Raw genomic sequence first — 19773 nt, forward strand, 5'->3', positions numbered from 1 at the left:
GGAGGTTGGGGACGGGGGGAGCGAGAGAGAGAAATGGAGGATAAAAGAGGAGAAGATATGGGCCAGAGAGGAGAGAGATAAGGCCGAGAGAAAGAGGGAGTGAAAAGGGAAGGGAGCAGGAGGGGAGAGGAAAGAGTAATTCTGGCTGGACAGGAGCTGATCTATCACGGCTGGCTATCAGAAGGACAAGAAGGCTCTGAAGACTTGTGCCCAGCGGCAATCTCACCTCAGCCAAGTCAAGTGCTCGCCGGCTGCAGTTAGAGTAAAACTGCTCCTAAAAGGACCCCGGAGGTTCAAAAAAGGCTTTTTTTGTTTTTTGTTTTTTTTTAAACCACCTGAGTGATCTGCCTCCATTCCGTATCAAAGCTTTCTGTTTTACATGTTAGAGGACAAAGAAAAAAAAACCCAAAACAGACTGCCATCTGATTTGTAAGATACAAAAGCAACATAAAAAAACCTAAACGTAAAGTCCTTGTGTTTGTGCTCTTAGCTGCCGAAATGTAATTCTTCCTGAACTTACCTGAACACATCAGGAGAAGCCAATCAAAATTACGTTTAGGTTATTTATTATATTAATACAAATATTTTGACTGTAAGATACAGATTATACTGGCCAGTATCTGAAAAACAGATCCACTTTGAGTAGTCTTATTAGACAATTTAGTGAATACTCGTACTTTAGCATTGTATCACTGGTCAACTCTTAAATTTTTTTTTTTTGGTCTTTTTTGGTCTTTAATGTGCAACAAAATACTAGTTCACTGAGATTGCAGAGTCATAGGTTGCTTGACGGAGGCGTTAGGTGGCAGCGGCGGCATCTTTGCAAAAGAACAAAAGCCCGTCTTTAGTGTCCTTATTGCATGGCCGTGAGGCTTCAACGCTAACCAGTGACAGTGGCAATCTTTGGTACTTGATCTCTTCAGAGGATCCTTGAGTACTGCTGGAATGACTTTGTGTCGAACAAGCGGTTATTTAAGGAGACTCAGATGAGGAGTAACACTTGCGTTGTGAGAGACCACCAACTGTGACATTTGGACCACGTGGCACATTTCGGTGTCTATGATCCAGCACACAGGTGCATAAATGTTGAACACTGCGCCAGCTGGAGAAAGCCAAGGGGATGCTCACGTTTCAGCTGGCCAGGGCAGATAGATGGCTAAGGTATTAACTCACTGGGCTGCGAGTAGCTGGAGACACAAATTTGATTTGTGACTCACGGGAGGAAACTGAGAAACCCCGTGAACATTGAGAGATTTTGGAAAATCCCTTGAGAATGTCATTCGCACTTTCACGCCAACAGTAGCTGCCCAGTGAGATATGAGCTTTATTGTTGAGAGTTCGGAATGGATTAGTTGTCTGCCTGGGTGATTACCATCCAGGACCTGTGTGATTCCATGGGGCAGTGGATGCCGAGAAGTGTGGCACCTGCACATGCTCCCAAACTTGACATCTGGAAGCGTTTAACTGGGATGTATCCACCTGGAATGACACCTGATTTCTTCTTAGTAATACAACACCAATTCCAATGAAGTTGGGACGTTGTGTAAAATGTAAATAAAAACAGAATACAATGATTTGCAAATCCTCTTCAACCTATATTCAATTGAATACACCACAAAGACAAGATATTTAATGTTCAAACTGATAAACTTTATTGTTTTTGTGCAAATATTTGCTCATTTTGAAATGGATGCCTGCAACTCATTTCAAAAAGTTGGGACAGTGATATGTTTACCACTGTGTTACATCACCTTTCCTTCTAACAACACTCACTAACTGAGGACACTAATTGTTGAAGCTTTGTAGGTGGAATTCTTTCCCATTCTTGCTTGATGTACGACTTCAGGTGTTCAACAGTCCGGGGTCTCTGTTGTCGTATTTTGCACTTCATAATGCGCCACACATTTTCAATGGGCGACAGGTCTGGACTGCAGGCAGGCCAGTCTAGTACCTGCACTCTTTTACTATGAAGCCACGCTGTTGTAACGCGTGCAGAATATGGCTTGGCATTGTCTTGCTGAAATAAGCAGGGACGTCCCTGAAAAAGACGTTGCTTGGATGGCAGCATGTGTTGCTCCAAAACCTGGATGTACCTTTCAGCACTGATGGTGCCATCACAGATGTGTAAGTTGCCCATGCCATGGGAATTAACACCCCCCCATACCATCACAGATCCTGGCTTTTGAACTTTGCCCTGGTAACAATCTGGATGGTCTTTTTCCTCTTTTGTCCGGAGGACACCACGTCCATGATTTCCAAAAACAATTTGAAATGTGGACTCATCAAACCACAGCACACTTTTCCACTTTGCGACTGTCCATTTCAAATGAGTTCGCACCCAGAGAAGGCGGCAGTGTTTCTGGATGTTGTTGATGTTTGGTTTTTGCTTTGCATGGTAGAGTTTTAACTTGCACTTGTAGATGTAGCGAGGAACTGTGTTAACTGGCAATGGTTTTCTGAAGTGTTCCTGAGCCCACGCAGTAAGATCCTCTACACAATGATGTCGGATCGAAGGTCAAGAGCATTCAATGTTGGTTTTCAGCCTTGCCGCTTACATGTAGAAAGTTCTCCAGATTCTCTGAATCTTCTGATTATATTATGGACTGTAGATGATGGAATTCCTAAATTTATTGCATTTGAATGTTGAGAAACATTGTTCTTAAACTGCTGGACTATTTTTCACACAGTTGTTCACAAAGTGGTGATCCTAGCCCCATCTTTGCTTGTGAACGGTTGAGCCTTTTGGGGATGCTCTGTTTATACCCAATCATGAGTGTCCTCAGTTCCCAGACACTTACTGAGTGTTGTTAGAAGGAAAGGTGATGCAACGCAGTGGTAAACATACCACTGTCCCAGCTTTTTTGAAACGTGTTGCAGGCATCCATTTCAAAATGAGCAAATATTTGGACAAAAACAATAAAATTTATCAGTTTGAACTTAAATATCTTGTCTTTGTGGTGTATTCGATTGAATATAGGTTGAAGAGGATTTGCAAATCACTGTATTCTGTTTTTATTTATATTTCACACAATGTCCCAACTTCACTGGAATTGGGGTTGTAAACGGATGTGCTTGATATGAATAATTTGACAGGAAGTCCAACTATGTGTACAACAGTTTGCTCAGAGTCTTTCCTGGATGCTGATTTGTTGAGGCTGTAGCCAAAATTCAACTAAGTTCAATAAAGGAGAGGCTGAAGGCCAAAAATTAATCGCTTTTTTCTTTTCCAGTTCAGCGCTCACTTTCAGGGGAGCTGCCTATCTGCCACTTTGCAAAGTGATAACCAGCCCATTATCCCATTGCAAGTAGCTGGCGAATGGGTGATTTGACTGTTAGCGTGATACCGTTATGAGGTGGAAGAATGTCAAATACAGTAATCCCCTTGTTTTAATCTGAACCCAATGACCTCTTGACCCAAGCACTGAAGTCTATATCTGTCCCCAGGGTCACACTGCCCAATAATGATGATTCATATCTCTGTTTGGCCCAAAAGATGAGGACAAATCTCATTTTAATCGCTGCCGTTATTGCACATAATTTTTCTGCGCTACCATCCTGCAACATGGCTTAATGAGCGAGTGCGCTCTGCTGACACGCCTGAGATTTACGTGGAATGCTTCGTGTAAGATTTGGAATTCTGCACAAATATTACACGTGCACTAAAGACAATATGAACAGTCCACTCACATCATTGTGATTCTGCGCGTACCTGCTCGTGTCACAGTAACTAAACAAAGCCCTCCCCCACCCTGCCTGGCAGATGTCCCTTTCCTGGCCCTGCACACTCCTGACTGCCTGTCTGCCTCCGATACGCCCCCATCTCAATCTCCCTGTAGCTTTTTCTGCCTTCCCCTCGTTCCTCTGCCTGAGTTCAGGCCTCAGCATCCACCTGATTGCTCAATCTATCTTTATCTCCAGTGTTGAAGCCTACGTCAGAGGGTAAATTGAATATACTAAGAGCTGTCTGTTGGTGTCTATATTTAATAAAGTGCACTGATGAGGTGCTGATTTATTGCCGGGCAGTATTCACACTCTATTACAAGGAGATTACGCAGCTTGAGAGGGATCAGACTGGCAACACAGTAAGTAGTTTTCACAATTTAATGGCAAAGAGAAAACAGGAGCCCACAGGGGGCTGGGGGAGGAGGGCGCGCTGATGGGTGGCTGATTATGGCGGAGGGTTGAGCTGACACAAAACACGACAATATACAAGAAGCGTGAGCTGGTTTCAACATCCCTGCCTCCATGCTAACAACCAACGCGGCAGGCGGGTGTCTGTCAAACATGGAACTGATGAACTGAAATCCACTAAAGTGCAGATGATGAATATTCCCAAAACGCCAGTAATGAGTAGAACAACACAAACAAGGCCATTTTATTAGGTTTACCTTGTCTGACTCTAATAGCAAATAACTAGAGGTGAGTGTCAGAATCAAACCAATGCATAAACATCTTACTGTGAGTATTGCATTTGTTGTGAAAAATATCTAAATTAACTGACTTACATAACATTTTACAGTATGTAAAAGTTCTTTGTGTCTCGTACTATAACTTAATTAGCCTGTTAACTTCTTCTTGCTAATGCGGTGCTTGCATTAGAAATAATTAATGCACCAATTAAATTCATTTTGCTTCTTGTTGCATGATGCAGGAGCAACACATTCAAAAATAAATGTGACTTACAGACCATTGGGAGTTATGTATGTTTTTTCCTCTTCATGATGTATTTTTGGACAGCCAATACTCTTGTGCGACATATAGCCTGGAACTTCCAACAGCTAAGCAGATTATTGTTCAAGTAGTTTGAGTAAATGACAGTATTGTAACATTTTTAAAAGGAACTAATTACAGTGGAACCTCGGTTTTTGAACGAAAAATGCATCACTTTTCAAACAAAGTCTTGGTGCATGAACACCTCCGCCATAGTAGGTGCAGTAATGCACCATGTTGGGTTGCAATCCGCCAATAAACTAAGAAGCAAGAAACTCCGTCTTCAGGTGTTTATTAAATTCTATTTTGGGGACTGTGCAGTAGTTCTCCTAATGGTTTACGTTGTTGTGGACATTAAAAGTTATGAGCTGCGTATTTTTACCAGTAATCATACATTAAGTGGAGCTAACGGGTGAAGCTACCAAAAGCTGCTACAAGTGCTAATGCTGTTAGCATACAAAATTAAATCCGACCAGAGTTTCACTGCAACAGAGGCGTCTGATTGGTTAGGACGTTTGGAGTGTTTTATGACAAACACCTGAAATAATCTGTCTTGTTGTGCAGTGAAATGTCCTAACGGAGCAAAGAGCAAAGACACGCCCAGTCGTTCCCAATGTTCTTATGGTCTTTTCTGTAAAGGTAAGGTGAAATTGAATTGTTTGTTTTATTATAATTAATGTACAGTATTTTGTTTTGGATACTATGCATATTCTTGGTATTTTGTCTGCCTTTTATGCATGAAATGCCATTAAAAAGGTAAAAACACAGTGTTCTTTTGGGGGCAGGAATGGATTAATCCATTTTACATGGTTTCTTATGGGAAAATTGGTTTCAATTTAAGAACAATTCGGTTTAAGAACAACATTTGAGAACCAATTACGTTCTAAAACTGAAGTTCCACTATACATGGTGATACTCAGCCACCCACCCTTCCAAAAACAACAAAACTAAAAATAAACAAACAAACAAACTCAATGCTATAATTTGGTAAAAATCCAATAAACTGTGTTCATGTTATCATGGGCACTGATGCAAGTGGACGTCCTTCTTCTAGCCTTACAGTCAGTGAGGACTTATTAAAAACACACTAGGATGGGAGGTATGGCAAACACTGACCAATGAGCACTTCTTGTATAAGTCACACTGAAGTTTTTAGTGCACTTAGTTCCTGCCGCCAAAACCTGTGTGACAAAGTGAAACACAGCTTTACAGGAGGCCAGAGGGGTAGACAGTGGTTTGCTTGTATGTCAAAGGTTGTTAGCACCTTAGGAGCAACAAGCCATCTGTCAGCATCCCCCATAACATCTCTCCTAATGACCCCGCCCCCCCCCTCAGGCTACAGCCATATTACACTCTGCTTCATGGTGCTGTTTGGAGCAGTGACACCATTGTCCAAAGGCTCCACAGTGATTATCAATTAATCAAAAGGGAGATCCGGGATGAAGGCAAGGCTTGGTTTGGCAATGACAAATCTGTGAAAAGGCTTGGAACACAAATCTTCAAAATCTACTTCATTACACAGTAAGACTGCAACCTGGCCTGATCACACTGAGGAATTTTTAAAGCTACAGTCTGTAGGATTTAGTGTCACCGACTGGTGAGGTTACAGATTACATTATGCAGTCACTCACGCAATTATTTTTTCCCTTCATGTTTTTGCATCTTTAGCAATGGGTTCATGTTCCCTTGCCTTTTCTTGTGATAAACAATATGTATAAGCCTCTATTTCACAAAAATGAGGGTTGTCAAACTTGCTAGCCTGCACTAGCAACCAACAGACAGTGTAAAAGACAGCAACCAATGATTCCTCTTGTTTTTTCGTCAGTCTTCCAGTTGGGCTCCAAAATGCAAAAGGCAAAGTAAGTATATCTCTTTTGGGTTACTGTATCAACATGATGGTGCAACATGGTGGTGTCGATCACGGGGCCCAAACCCATATAGATATGAAAGACTCATTCTAAGAGTATAAAAACACCAATTTGTTGTTGCAGGTAATTACACACTAATGAACAAATGGTTACGAATGTTATTTCCCATTTCTCGGTATAAATGCCACTAAATCCTACACAATGTAGCTTTAATATTGGTGCCTTTTGTGAGATGTTGATATCGCTCCCTTGTTCACTCATCTTCAACCACTTACTCCAATTAAGGGTTACAGGGAAGTGGGGGCTGGAGTCTGTCCCAGCAGTCATAGGGCGTGAGGCGGGGTACACTCTGGACAGGACACCAGTCTGTCACAAGGCCACATATAGACAGACACACACATTTACACCTGCACGCACACCTACGGACAATTTAAAGATTTCCAATCCACCTAACCTGCATATCTTTGGATGAGGGAGGAAGGCGGAGCACCCGGAGGGAACCCACGCAAACACGGGGAGAACATGCAGACTCCACACAGAAAGGCCACAGGTGAGAATCGAACCCATGACCTTGTTGCTGTGGGGCAATAGTGCTAACCACTAAGCCACCATGTTGATATCTAATCTCTAAAATTTTAAAACACTTAACCGTTGTGGACTTGGCCAGTCATTTCCTTTCCATGTATTCAAAATGAAGCAGAAATGATGAAGTTGACATTGAACCCTGTGAGGCAAAGATACCATCAATGCTAATGACACAGCTCTCATATCCTACAGTCGCCCTCCTATTAAAACTCAATAGAGCCACTCTGTTCAAAATTATGGCACTTTTAAAATGCATTTTCAAACGTTACCACGAGAATAGAGGGGAATTAAAAATCAATCAGAAGGCGATTAATTTGAAATAAAATTAAAAATATAAATCTGCATCCCCAATTTCTCATTGCCAAAATACATCCCTAAAAAAATTAATCATTAACAATGTAATGAACAAAATCAGTGCATAATTTTGAGTTATGCAGGCCACAGACAAACTTGAGGTGATCCCATAATCGTTAAATTCTAACGAGGTTTCTGATAATGGAGCAGCAATGTGAAAAGCTGACTTTGAACCCCGTAAGGCAAAGATACCATCTACACTAATGACACAGCTCTGATATCCTACACTCACCCTTCAATTAAAACTCGAGAGGGCCACTCTACACCAAATTACGCCACTTATACAAATTTTCAAATATTAGCTGAGAATAAATTAAATTAAAAATCAATTGGGAGATGGGGAAGTGCCGGTTTTTCGTGATAGTTAAATTGCTACATTTAGACTTTAGATACTGGCCCATCTGTCAGCGACCTAAACAATGTGGTCTATTTCATAATGAACTGTTAATCTTTTTAATTCCATCGCCTACAGCTGCAAAAATCTATCAGAATGCAATCAGCAATTTGTCCCCTCTTTTCCGTCTCATCCTGAGTGGCTGGATGGGAGGTGAGAGTGTTCGGCTACCCCCGGGTACTGTTGGTGCATGGAGTATTAGTGCATGGAGTCTCGCTCAGACCAGTGAACCGTCTCTGATCAGGTTCAGCCATGTACAACTCAATTATGCAGCTATTTCATGGCCAGAGGACACCCACTGTCCTAATACAGACACCACCAAAGGGGACGGAGCCGAGCCGGCGCTCTGATTTGACAATACAGTCAGACGTTTAAAAAAAGTGAACAAACGCAAAATGAAATCCACAAGCGTAAGCATGTGTGCATGTGAACAGATGCAGAGCAGAATAATCTACTTAAGGTGAATCATCTCCCAGGTACTGCACAGCGTTTAGTGCTGATGGTTGGAACAGGCGCTGAGGCTTACCTCCTCGGGTTTTGGGTTAAATGATCATTATCAACACATTCGGAATGACAAGCTGTCTGCTGCAAATCCCATTAACGTTATGAATCTTTCCACAGCACAATACGCGCCAGCGTAATCTTATTAAGGTGCCGTTCCGACGCAAAACCTAGTTAGCGTGTTACAGACACTAAAACTGCAGCACAATTCAGCAATCGATGTTAAAAAGGAAGTGTGCGCCGAATGCAATTCGTGCAGAAAAACACCCGAGTCAAAATGCACTTCGTTCGCTGTGATGAATTCAGCGCTCACTGTCCTCAGTTGACCCTGAAATTACGCAATCAGAATGAAATTGGAATAATGTGATTACGTTCACTGTATGTGTATATGTGAGCTTTTAGTTGGAGATGCGGCCACGTGCATGAGGTTGTGACTGTGTCACAGTTTGTGCGCACATCTGTGGCACCGGTGTAAATTTTTTTTTGGGTCACACTGATGAGAGTGTGTTATCAGGTCAGCTGTGATCCAGTCCTGACTAAGCTCCTTGGTTAAACTCTCAGTGTGCTGACCGTGCAGGCCCCCATGGGGAGCGATCCAAACAGTTTAGATGTGCAAGGGATGGAGGCTGAGGCCAGGGGCCGGGAGCATATCCATCTCTAATCTCCTTACTATCAGATCTGTGCTGATTAATACCCCTTCTTCTGAGAAGTACTCTAATACCTTTTCGGTACAAAATGCTCTCGCCTAAGGTCAGCCGGAGTCCACTTTGCTGAAAATAAATTAACCTTTTAAATGTTTGAATTGCTGTTTCAAAATGTCTTTTGAATTATCTGATGTGATGCCAAAGCATGCGCGCACACACACACACACACACACACACACACACACACACACACACACACACACACACACACACACACACACACACACACACACACACACACACATCGCAGCAATGTGACACGTTTCCTGCAGGCTGACAGCTCTGCGCCTCTCCGCGTTATGCTGATGAGAGGAAGAGGTTATGGAGTTAGCACTGAGGGACACATTAATTTAGTTTGTTACTGTCTCCGCGTCCACAGTGCTGTAATGTTATAGAGTTATGGGGGGGTCAAGCTCAAGATCAAGGAAAATCTGCCTCGGTTGCAGAAAAAAAGCGCAGCTAAACAACGTGCTCTCTGTCAAAATCAGACAAAAACCTGTGAAAGAAGCAAAATCTCTGCTGACGTGAGGCACTGTACCCTTAATTCAACAGCCTCTTATAACCTAACACCTCGTCTATCACAGTGTCTATGGGGGCAAGAAAGAAACATGATTATGCCCATCAATAATTCAACACGTGTACCTGCGCGTGCTTGTGTGTGCGTGTGATATGATTTCTTGTTTGACTGGGCAGGTCCCCAACTTTGCTTTAAATCTCCCCGGTGATTACGCCACGTGTTGGCACCGGGTCTGTGTCCCCCCTCGCTGTTCAATGCAGAGCATTTTAGATGCGCTCTATTGATTTGTTTCTTGCACAGCTCTGTCCATTTTGCACCAATTCCGTCCCACATACCCTGTGGTTGCACGAGCACTCTGACATTAATTATCTACACATGTGTGTGCACACGTTTAATTGCACAGCAAAGAAGCTGCTGCACAAACTAAAAGCTGCTTTTTGGGTAACCGGCGGATAGGCTGCTAACCCTATGTCATGACGCAGCATCAGTCGTAGATGCGGGCGTCATTTGTTTATTGTGATATCTCAAAAACTGTCTGATGACTTTTTAGAATTAGGCAAGGGTGTAATATGGGTCATTGACATTGTTCCCGTCTAGAAGTCAAATTGGTATTCGTGCATTTGGAAATGGTGGCCATTTTTATGCCGAAAATAGCCATTTGAGCACTTAACCTGTCTGATAACTTTTTTTCTAATTTGTCAAAGGGGTAATACGGGTCATTGACATATTCCACATCCAAAACTAGTCATAGATTCATTCATTTGGAAATGGCAGCCATTTTTTGCCGAAAATAGCCATTTTTGAACATTTAAAGTCAATTTTCTCGAAACCTGTCTGATAACTTTTTTCTAATTTGTCAAAGGGGTAATATGGGTCATTGACATATTTCACGTCAAAAAATATAGTCATAGATTCATTCATTTGGAAATGGCAGACATTTATTTGCTGAAAATAGCCATTGCACATTTAAAGTCAATTTTCTCAAAAACTGTCTATTAACTTTTTTCTAATTTGTAAAGGGTGTAATATGGGTCGTTGACATATTTCATGTCAAAAAAATATAGTCATAGATTTGTTTATTTGGAAATGCCTGCCATTTTTATGCCAAAAACAGGCAATTTGGGTATTTAGACCCAATTTTCTCAAAAATCTGTCCAGTAACTTTTCTTTTAATTTAACAAGGGCACAATATTGGTCAATGACATTGTTTCTGTCCCACAATTATTTGTGTAGATTCTTTTGTTTGGAAATGGTGGCCATTTTTATGCAGAAAATGGATATTTTGTCGGGCTTTACTTGAGCTGGTAACCCACAGGGCCCTTGGCACTCTGGCTTTTTTTTAAAGTGGTGAATTTATAAATGGATTTGTAGGTAATTGACAGGGTGATGGTAAACCGTTGGCGTGCTTGCTTCCCAATCAGAAGGTTCCCCATTCAAGACCATCAGTGCCCATTCTCCATATAATGTGGAGTTGCATCAGGAAGGCCATCCGGTGTACAACTCCTGCCAAATCAACATGAAGATTTGATATGGGTTTCCATTACTGGCTTTTACATGAAACACATGAATGTGGTTTCCTAGTTAGGCTCCAAAATTATAATCTAATGCAACAAAGTCACAGTTAAAAACAGTCTAAGTGTGAATGTTTAATCGTCAAAAAATACACGGTTTAAGGTATCTTTTAAATGTCTTTTTAACAGAAAAAAATGTTCACTGGGAGCACTCAGTGGCAAGTTGAAGGTTTTATAGACACGCCCCTTTATGTTAATTGGTCTGGGTCATCCTGGGCAGGGGGGAGAATTACACCTCTCGCCGATACAGTTGCTTCCAGGTCAACAAAAATAAAGGTGGATTTGAGTGCTTGGTATAATTTTATTTGTATTTAATTATTTGTTTGTTTATTTTAATGAGCTAATAAATTGAAAACTGGAAAACAACTTGCTATCCATTTTTTTCATTTTGGTTTTGGAAATGAATATTGATGTGGATTTTTATTATTTTTGGTTTCATATTTTAAAACAAACAAACTGTTTTAGATACTCTCTCATTTTACAGAGCTTCTGGGTGGATTTTATAAAACACTGCAGCATTGACACAAGCTTTCACAGCCCAAGTCGACAACTGCATCCAGCCCCCATTAAGTCAAACCCTGACTTTACCCTGCAGTAACTGCAGTAATGTATATGTTTACTTTTTTATTCAAATCTCTTTGTGATGCAAACGTGCACTGCGCTGCTTCCCCCTCCCTTCTTTTATTTCCAATCACTTCCTCCATACGGGTGTGAGTAAAATAAAAAGAGCTCCCATGTACAGTATGTAAGTTAATGAGAATATACCTGACATGCATCATTTGATATCAATATTTTTATTTTTATTTTTTATTTTTTTTGCCAGTTTGGGATAAAAAAAAGGTCTTAAAATACTGTATAGTAAAATATGCAGCTGTCACTTCAGACCTGTGAGTCGCTGCAGCAAACAAGACCAACTGTGTGAAAATAACCAGAGTGCACGTGACTCGTTAGACTGCGTTACAACCATTTCATGTCACACAATGTCAGTCAACCAAAAGCAGCAAATTCCATGCTTAAAATATTGCCGGTATCTTGATGGAAAATAGAAAACACGGAAACTGTGCAAAGCAGGCTCTTCTTACAATGTTTGAAGATAAGAAAATCAAAGGAGTTTTTTAAATTAATGAGCTTAAAATTATTATTATTTTGTTTGTTTGTTTATTTGTTTGTTTTGAAAGTCTTACACCTGTTATTAATCTTAGAATATGCAAGGCAGTGTTGGGACATTTTTTTAAAAAAATGACTACAACAACAACAAAAAATTCACAATCGAAAATGCACCAATAAATGAAGCAGCATTGATTTTTTTAAAGACAGTTTTTAAAATACAGCCATAACACTTTTTTTTTTTACCTCATCCAAGGAGGTAATGTTTTCACCATCCTTTGTCTGTTTGTCTTTTAGCAGGATAACTCAAAAAGTAATGAAAAGATTGCCATGAAACTTGGTGAGTGCATTGATGGTGTTACGAGAAATAAGTGATTGTATTTAGGAGGTGATCCATAATATGTCCTGGAACTGAGATCCAGAAGAATGTTTGGCACACAGCAACATTTAAGTCAAAAAGTTGCAACAGGATGTTGCTGAAATTTGATGAGTGGATGGATAATGTCCTGAATTTGATCAAAAACATATTTTCTGGAACATATGTGGCCTTGGCTGAATGCCTTCCAGTTAAAATCTTTACAGCGCTTCATGTATGATTGGAACTTGTTATACGTACTATTTCACTCTCATTCATAATGTTACTAGGTTGAATGCATAGTGTCTAATTTGGTTCTACAATGTTGATCAAAAAAAGAGCTTTAAAACAGAGTCAATAAAAATACAAAAAAAAGACCTCAAAATAAGTGCAAAGGGTGCAAAGGTTTGAGAGGGAAAAAAGCTGAAAAAAAGAAGAAGAAAAGTAGATGAGCAGAATGTGTTTTTATACCTGGGATGTGTTTGGCCCAGCCGATGATGACCACCAGCTCACGGTCAGCCAGGTCGCACAGTGTGGTCAAAGCCTTGATGTCGCTCTCCGGGATGGTGGGGTCGGGCATGGCGTAGATCTTCTCTGGTTCTGCCACCAACAGGTGAGACACTATCTTTGTGACTAGGAGAGGAAGGAAGGAAAGGTCAAAGGTCATATCATTACAAAGCTCACAGAGGCAAGAAAAAGTATCATAAGGATAAATATCGCAGACGTCTGAATGGACCATGTGGCACACTGACTGTGTAATATTGGTGTCATAGAACGATACCCGCCTACATTTCTGATCAATCAGTTCTTAACTATCCAAACACAGCAGAAATGGAGGAACGTGAGTCTGGCCTAGAATTTATTAATTTATTTCAGGTCTTCCGGCTGAGGGACGGCAGAGGAGGGAGACAATGGGTTAGTGATGGAGCAGTACTCACGGGGCTTTTTGGTGGGAGGGGGAAGCGTCAAGCCCAGGTACGGATTGTTTTCAGAGTCCAACCTCCTCTTGTATTTCTGTCGGCCTCCTCGCACGCGGTCCAGACGAACTCCTGCCACAGTCAGAAACAGGAGATGTCAGTTTTCATCATAGAAACCTGAGGTACAGTACTGTGCAAAAAAAAAAAAAAAAAAAAAAACCTGAGTCACAGAGGAAGATGCTGCAAAAATAAATTTAAAAAAGGTTGTAAATACCAAATCATTTATGCTGAATAATGCTAAATATTGAAGACACAAAACAAGTTATTGGTCTTACTGCTCTTTACCTTTAAAATATTTTTGGTGACCTCTCCTATGGTTCTACAAGAACATTAAGTTGATCAATTTATTATTTACTTAATATTTGATCACCTGTGTGTTGTATTTATGGAATCAGAAGCAGGTAATCAGGTCATTTTTTCTGCTTTTAATACATATATAACATACTCTATAATTACACAAAAATGATACAAATATCTTAAAATTTCATGTGTGAGCTCTTATTGACCTACGAATGAAAAAAGACCCAATAAACACATTTGTAGAGAAACATTAAGATGTTGAAAATGTTTGCAAAGTTCTGTTTCTGACAATAATTAATTAGTTTGAGTCCTCAAGGAAAAAATTGTCAATTTCTGTGCTGAGTGTTTAGAACCTGATCCTAAATCAGGTTTGTATGTAGTAATGTGAACTATAATCCACAATCCATCAGCACATTTCCAGCATAGATTTTCATATATTACAAGTTTATTGTTTATATCTTAATCTATGTTTTTTTTTCTTTTGTACATTTCTTGCATTATGTTATTCTTACCACCTTTAAAAAAAAAACTATGTTCTTGATGTGTATAAAATGGTGTGGTTTTAATTATTTCAAACACATTTAACAATATTAGTCTGTGGCAATGTGGAAAAACGTAACTATTCACTCAAAAGCTGGTTTTAGTTTCAAATGTGTTATGATTTTTTTTTTTTTGGGGGGGGGGGGGGGATCTTTACATTTATATTATTTTTTTCTTGTATATTTTACTTCATAATTTTCCTGAAAAGCAGAATTTGAATTTTCATGAATGTCATTTATTGGTGAAATATATGAAATTAAAAAAGTTAAAAGTTTGATTTAAATAAAATCAAGAACACAATGTAGTCCCTGTTTTTTCATGTATTCAGATGTTAAATTTAGTTTATTTATGTAGCACATATTTCTATAAGCACAAGGCACTTTATAGTGATGGCTTACATACACACACATGCACACCCACAGGACAGTTTTAATATTGCATCTCACATTAACAAAGTGGTGAGCTCTTATTACACCTCATATTAAGCTAAATTAAAAAAAAAACTAAAATAAAAAGAAATTCCAGCATAATTTGTGGAAATCCTGCAGAGTGTTGCATGTCTTTATAATGAGACATTGTCTACGTACAATCACCTGTGTCTTGTGCTGACTGGCTGATCATCACGAGTCCTGCATGCTGTATTCGTTTGCACAGAGACAGATCATGTGTAAAAGTAGCAGCAAAGTAACCGTGATGATCTCAAGCTTGTGTGTTTGCATTGTAACACCTCGGGACCGCGGCTTAACTGTGTGTGTGTGTGTGTGTGTGTGTGTGTGTGTGTGTGTGTGTGTGTGTGTGTGTGTGTGTGTGTGTGTGTGTGTGTGTGTGTGTGTGTGTGTGTGTGTGTGTGTGTTTGAGTGACTGTGTGTGTGTTGATGTCTGAGAGGCGCGGCTGACTTCCCATATGTGGTCCATGCCTCGCTGGTCTACTGTGACACAGCTGAGCCCAGAGCAGGTCTAAACATATGAATATTTAACACAGGGTCAATGATCTCACAGACTGGCCCTCTAATTATTTAGCTTTTGGGGTGAGGTAGACTGCATACTAATTAGCTGCCAGCATCATGCCTCTTTGCCTGTGTGCGAGCTCAGGTGCGTCCACTCCCGGTGTACCAAACATCCGCTGTCAAACTGCAGATAGATAACTAGGTATTGCTTTCCCATAAAAGACCCTTATTTCACCCCTGTTTTACTGGAGGAGCACTGAGGCCTTATCACCCCCGGCCACACCTTGGGGTCCAGGTTCCAAACTGATACTGTAAATGTCAAGCCGGCCTCATCATAACATAAGTTATTTATTATCTCATTATTTGATAAGAATGTTTCCATTTGGATGTCTTTTCTATTCTATTAATTTTCAACGTAGTTGAAAATATTTCATCTCTGCTCCTTCTATTTATTTGATACCACCGGGCAGGTATTTGCTTACTTAATGTAATCGTATGCAAACATGTATATCACGCATCCTCACATTTTACCAGCATGTTGCTGCCACCAATGTCGTACAATTTAAATATCCCTGATATCTTAATCCTGTCACGAGGGAGAACCTCATCAATTTACCTCCTGTGCATAACAAAACCTGCAAACAAATTTAATACTAAAGGGCGGACGAGGAAAAAAGGCTCAGTGAAACGCGCGCAGAGGAGGAGGAGGAGGAGGAGTTAATTTGTCAGCCTCCCGCGTCCTCTGAGCAAACAACACCCATAGCCATAGCACTTCCTTGATGATTTCATCACTTTATAACAAGGACGGTGTCAAACCTGAGCATTGTGTGGCCACTGCAAATGAGCTTAATACAATTTGCCCATCAGCGACTGCTCTTGGAGAGGATGAGTTTGGACGTGAACCCGTGCACGATGATTAGAGGACGCTGGATAAATGCAGAATGGAAAATCACGTGATGTGAAATAGAACTGCCCTTCATTTAACAAAGAGAATCATATAACAGTGAAATTATGCTAAATACATTTTTGATTTTCACTACTAAATCATCAAGCCCCCCCCCCCCCCCCCCCGATTAAGTAAAACTGTACTGTCATGTAACTGTAAAAAAAACATTTCTTGTACTTATATAAATTATTTGACTCCCTAGAAACACAAATCTGATTAGGACTGTCTTTCAATTTCCTACTAACCTAATTACTCACAATCCCATCGGAGCCTCGTCTTTCCCAGCAAGCACCGGGGAATCGCGTGGCGGCAGCTACCTGTACTTCACACAGTGACAGTTTCATCTTCATATGTATCGTATCCACTAGGGGGGTGTATCGCTCCCTTATAAAATGATACCAGATGTATACATATTATTGCCAAGTGGGCAGTGGACTTGCTTGGAATCCTAGTTCAAGACCACCAGTGTCCATTCTCCAGGCAATGTGGATTTGCACCAGGAAGGGTACCAGTGTAAAACATGTGCCAAATCCATATCAAACCTCCTGTGGTGACCCTGAGCAAAAAGGTTAAGCTGAAAGAATTTACTTACATACAGTATCTAGGCCTGTGGGATACAATTCAGGGCTGATACTTATTATAAAGGAAAGATTCAAGCAGGTAATGGGTACATTTATCCCGTTATACAGTCTATGAGTATCAGACATGTTGATTTTCATTTTACCTCAGGAATTTAACATTACTGTGACCAGTCCTGACCTTTGAGTTTTTGAGAACGTTTTAAGAAGCAGTGAAACAAGCTTCATTCAACTGATGTATAACATTAAAATTGAGGCATGAATCAATTCTTGGATCATTTAAATCAATTCAAGGGTTTGTGTATGTCAGAAAAATAATATAATAATAACAATAATAATAATAACTGCCCTGACTTGTGGCAGAGGAAGAGGAAAGCATGGTTTACACATAGACGGTTTTGTCGGCGGGTAGTACGTAGACCGAAGTTCGCGGTACTTCCGGCTGTTTTCGCAGTGGAAAGGGGCGGAGCATTTCGCAGGCGTTTTGACCGCCATACTAGCCGCAAAAACGCGGATAAAACGCCGCTAAATCCGCCGAATAAAGCGCCGTTTTGACGCCGTAGCATCCGGCACACGTCAGGCAACGGGGGTTAATACCCAGTTCTATCCTTTACAATCGCAGGTTAAGACGCACGTGAGAACGGCGGTGTTCTGCTGCCGCCGATAATGCCCTGTGTACCGCTGGATTTATACAGGCAAATCCTGCGTTACTCCAGGAACTTTTGCATATAGGCACCGCCCCCAGAGTATAATAGGTCGAAGCCTCTGTCACTGCAAGGGGAGGGAGATCATACTCAGCCTTTTCTTCTCCTTCCTTTTTCCCCTCCTCAACGTGTTGCTCCGTCTCCACCACAGGGCTACCCTCTGCTTCTGAACCAGACCTCTTGGTAAGTCCTTGCCGCTGCCAATTTTCTTTTAGGAGGCATACTGGAGCTTCTCTGCAAAAATATCTGGAGCTGGCCACGAGTGAGAGGCCTGCATGCAGCGCGCTAGCATTTTTATATTGACCGCCGCCTATCGGCCATTTGGAACACCGTTAACTTGGAGGTGGCGTTTAGAATGGCGTACTGTTCACTAGCGCCGCCGTTTTGTCTGCCTCTGTTGCCGGTTAAAACGCCCTTGAGGATGCTGATGTGGGCTCTATCGCCGTTTTACACGCCATTGATTAGGGATACAACACCGGCCGCCAATTACGGCGGTGTAAACTGCGGCACTACAGGAAGGGGCAGGATGAAACGGCGATTAAAAAATATCAAACGTCGTTGTTCGCGTTGTCTCCGTCGTCACGCGAATTCTCCGGGAGCACTCCCGGAATTATTCGACATGTTGAATAATTTTTTCGACGATTCCCGGTAAAGCCGGAACTAAGCCACGCCCCCTAGTGCCTGCGTTAACAACGGCGTGTGATCCTTAAGATGGCCAAAAACTCTTCCGGGATGCTTCCGGGAGCTCTTACCGTCTATGTGTAAACGGGGCTGAAGACAGATGTCTTGCTTCAATCTGAAGTCTTTACTACCGTGGGAGTGTCATCACTGAAGCACATTAGCAAAACCTCAGACTATGTCCAGCTTGGATCACATGGGGGGTTCCTAGCAATACTTTTGCCAGTCATAACCCTCATCACGTCTCAATACAGCTGCCAGACTTATCTACTCAAGGTTGGCCATGACAAACGTATTTTTCTCAAATGGGGGAGAGTGGCCTTCTCTTATCTTATTCCTTGAGGAAAGCTGACAGATAATGAAAAATAAAAAAGCACAAGAACTTTCCCAACAGTGTATCAGTGTCGTATCAATTACTATTCCTTTTAATTGTTACACCCCCTAGTATCAACATATTTATTTTCTTTTAAGTGAGCATGAATCTTGCCTCTGAAGTGGCCTTAAGGGATCTCTTCAGTCACTCTGCTGGACTTAAGTGCTTAAGAACTTTCCAGTTCACCTGAGATGGTGCCGTCGCTACTGTAGACATGGAAAATTCCACTCGTTGTTCAATGTGATGTCACCACTTTCTACAGTTTCTTCGGGCTCTCCAGATGAGCTCGTCTGTTGCCAGGTGGCTGCGCTTCTGCTCGCTGTGATCCACTCTGCCGTTTGAGTCGCGTGGTCATGTCGGCCAGCGTAAAGCCAGCTATGAAGGTAGATCGGTGCCTCTTTTAATTAGAACAGTCCCGGGCATAATTAACAGACGCTGACAGGAATTAAAGCTTGGCACTAACCTGTCTCATTTTACTGTCCATCCAGGCCAGACACAAGCAGAGAGAAAGAGAGAGTGATTAAGAGCAGCGAGACAGATTCATTCACTCATGCTGTCAAATACTATGGCCAAGACTTTATAGGGGCCCCTGTGAGGTTTGCATGCCCCTTTAGTAGCCCTACAAGCTTTAAGTGGGCTGATTCTGGCCAGACTGTGGCACCCCAACCCTCCAGAATAAACAGCAGGGGTGTTATAAGGAGAGAAGGGAATTGAGTACCACCACATCCAAAGTCATCTCACTGTTTTATGGCCCACTCCACAGCGTGCGAGGGTAGCAGTGAACGAGCTTGGGTATCACCTCTTCAAAGGAGGGTGCTGGGAGAAAGGGCTTTTGGCCAAGGCGGCTGGCATTTGTGCACAGATTAACACAGGCCTCAGGGTGGGGGTGGAGACCAGCTGACCTAGGGCTCTTCTTTCTCTCCAAAAACAATAATAATCCCCTCTGAGCACACTCCTACAAAAGGGCCTGTCTTCACTCACTTTGTGTGGCCGGCGAATGGTCGGGGCCCTTATTTTGAGTCTCTCACCTGTTCTGGGTGTCTGTCCCTGGGGAAAGTGTCAGG

General features: G+C 41.5%; 1 protein-coding gene across 9 annotated transcripts in view; it reads right to left on the bottom strand.

The window, feature by feature from the left end:
* Nucleotides 1-19773, bottom strand: part of esrrb (estrogen-related receptor beta) — a 215168-nt gene that overhangs the window by 26441 nt on the left and 168954 nt on the right. For all 9 annotated transcript variants that reach the window (XM_034159550.1, XM_034159547.1, XM_034159546.1 and 6 more), the window contains 2 exons: nucleotides 13605-13715; nucleotides 13138-13299 (listed from right to left, as the gene is read on the bottom strand). In XM_034159550.1, the coding sequence (XP_034015441.1) occupies nucleotides 13138-13299; nucleotides 13605-13715 (273 nt within the window). The remainder of the gene's footprint in view (nucleotides 1-13137; nucleotides 13300-13604; nucleotides 13716-19773) is intronic.

Source organism: Thalassophryne amazonica, chromosome 19, assembly GCF_902500255.1.
Source record: "Thalassophryne amazonica chromosome 19, fThaAma1.1, whole genome shotgun sequence".
NCBI classification, from domain to species: Eukaryota; Metazoa; Chordata; class Actinopteri; order Batrachoidiformes; family Batrachoididae; genus Thalassophryne; species Thalassophryne amazonica.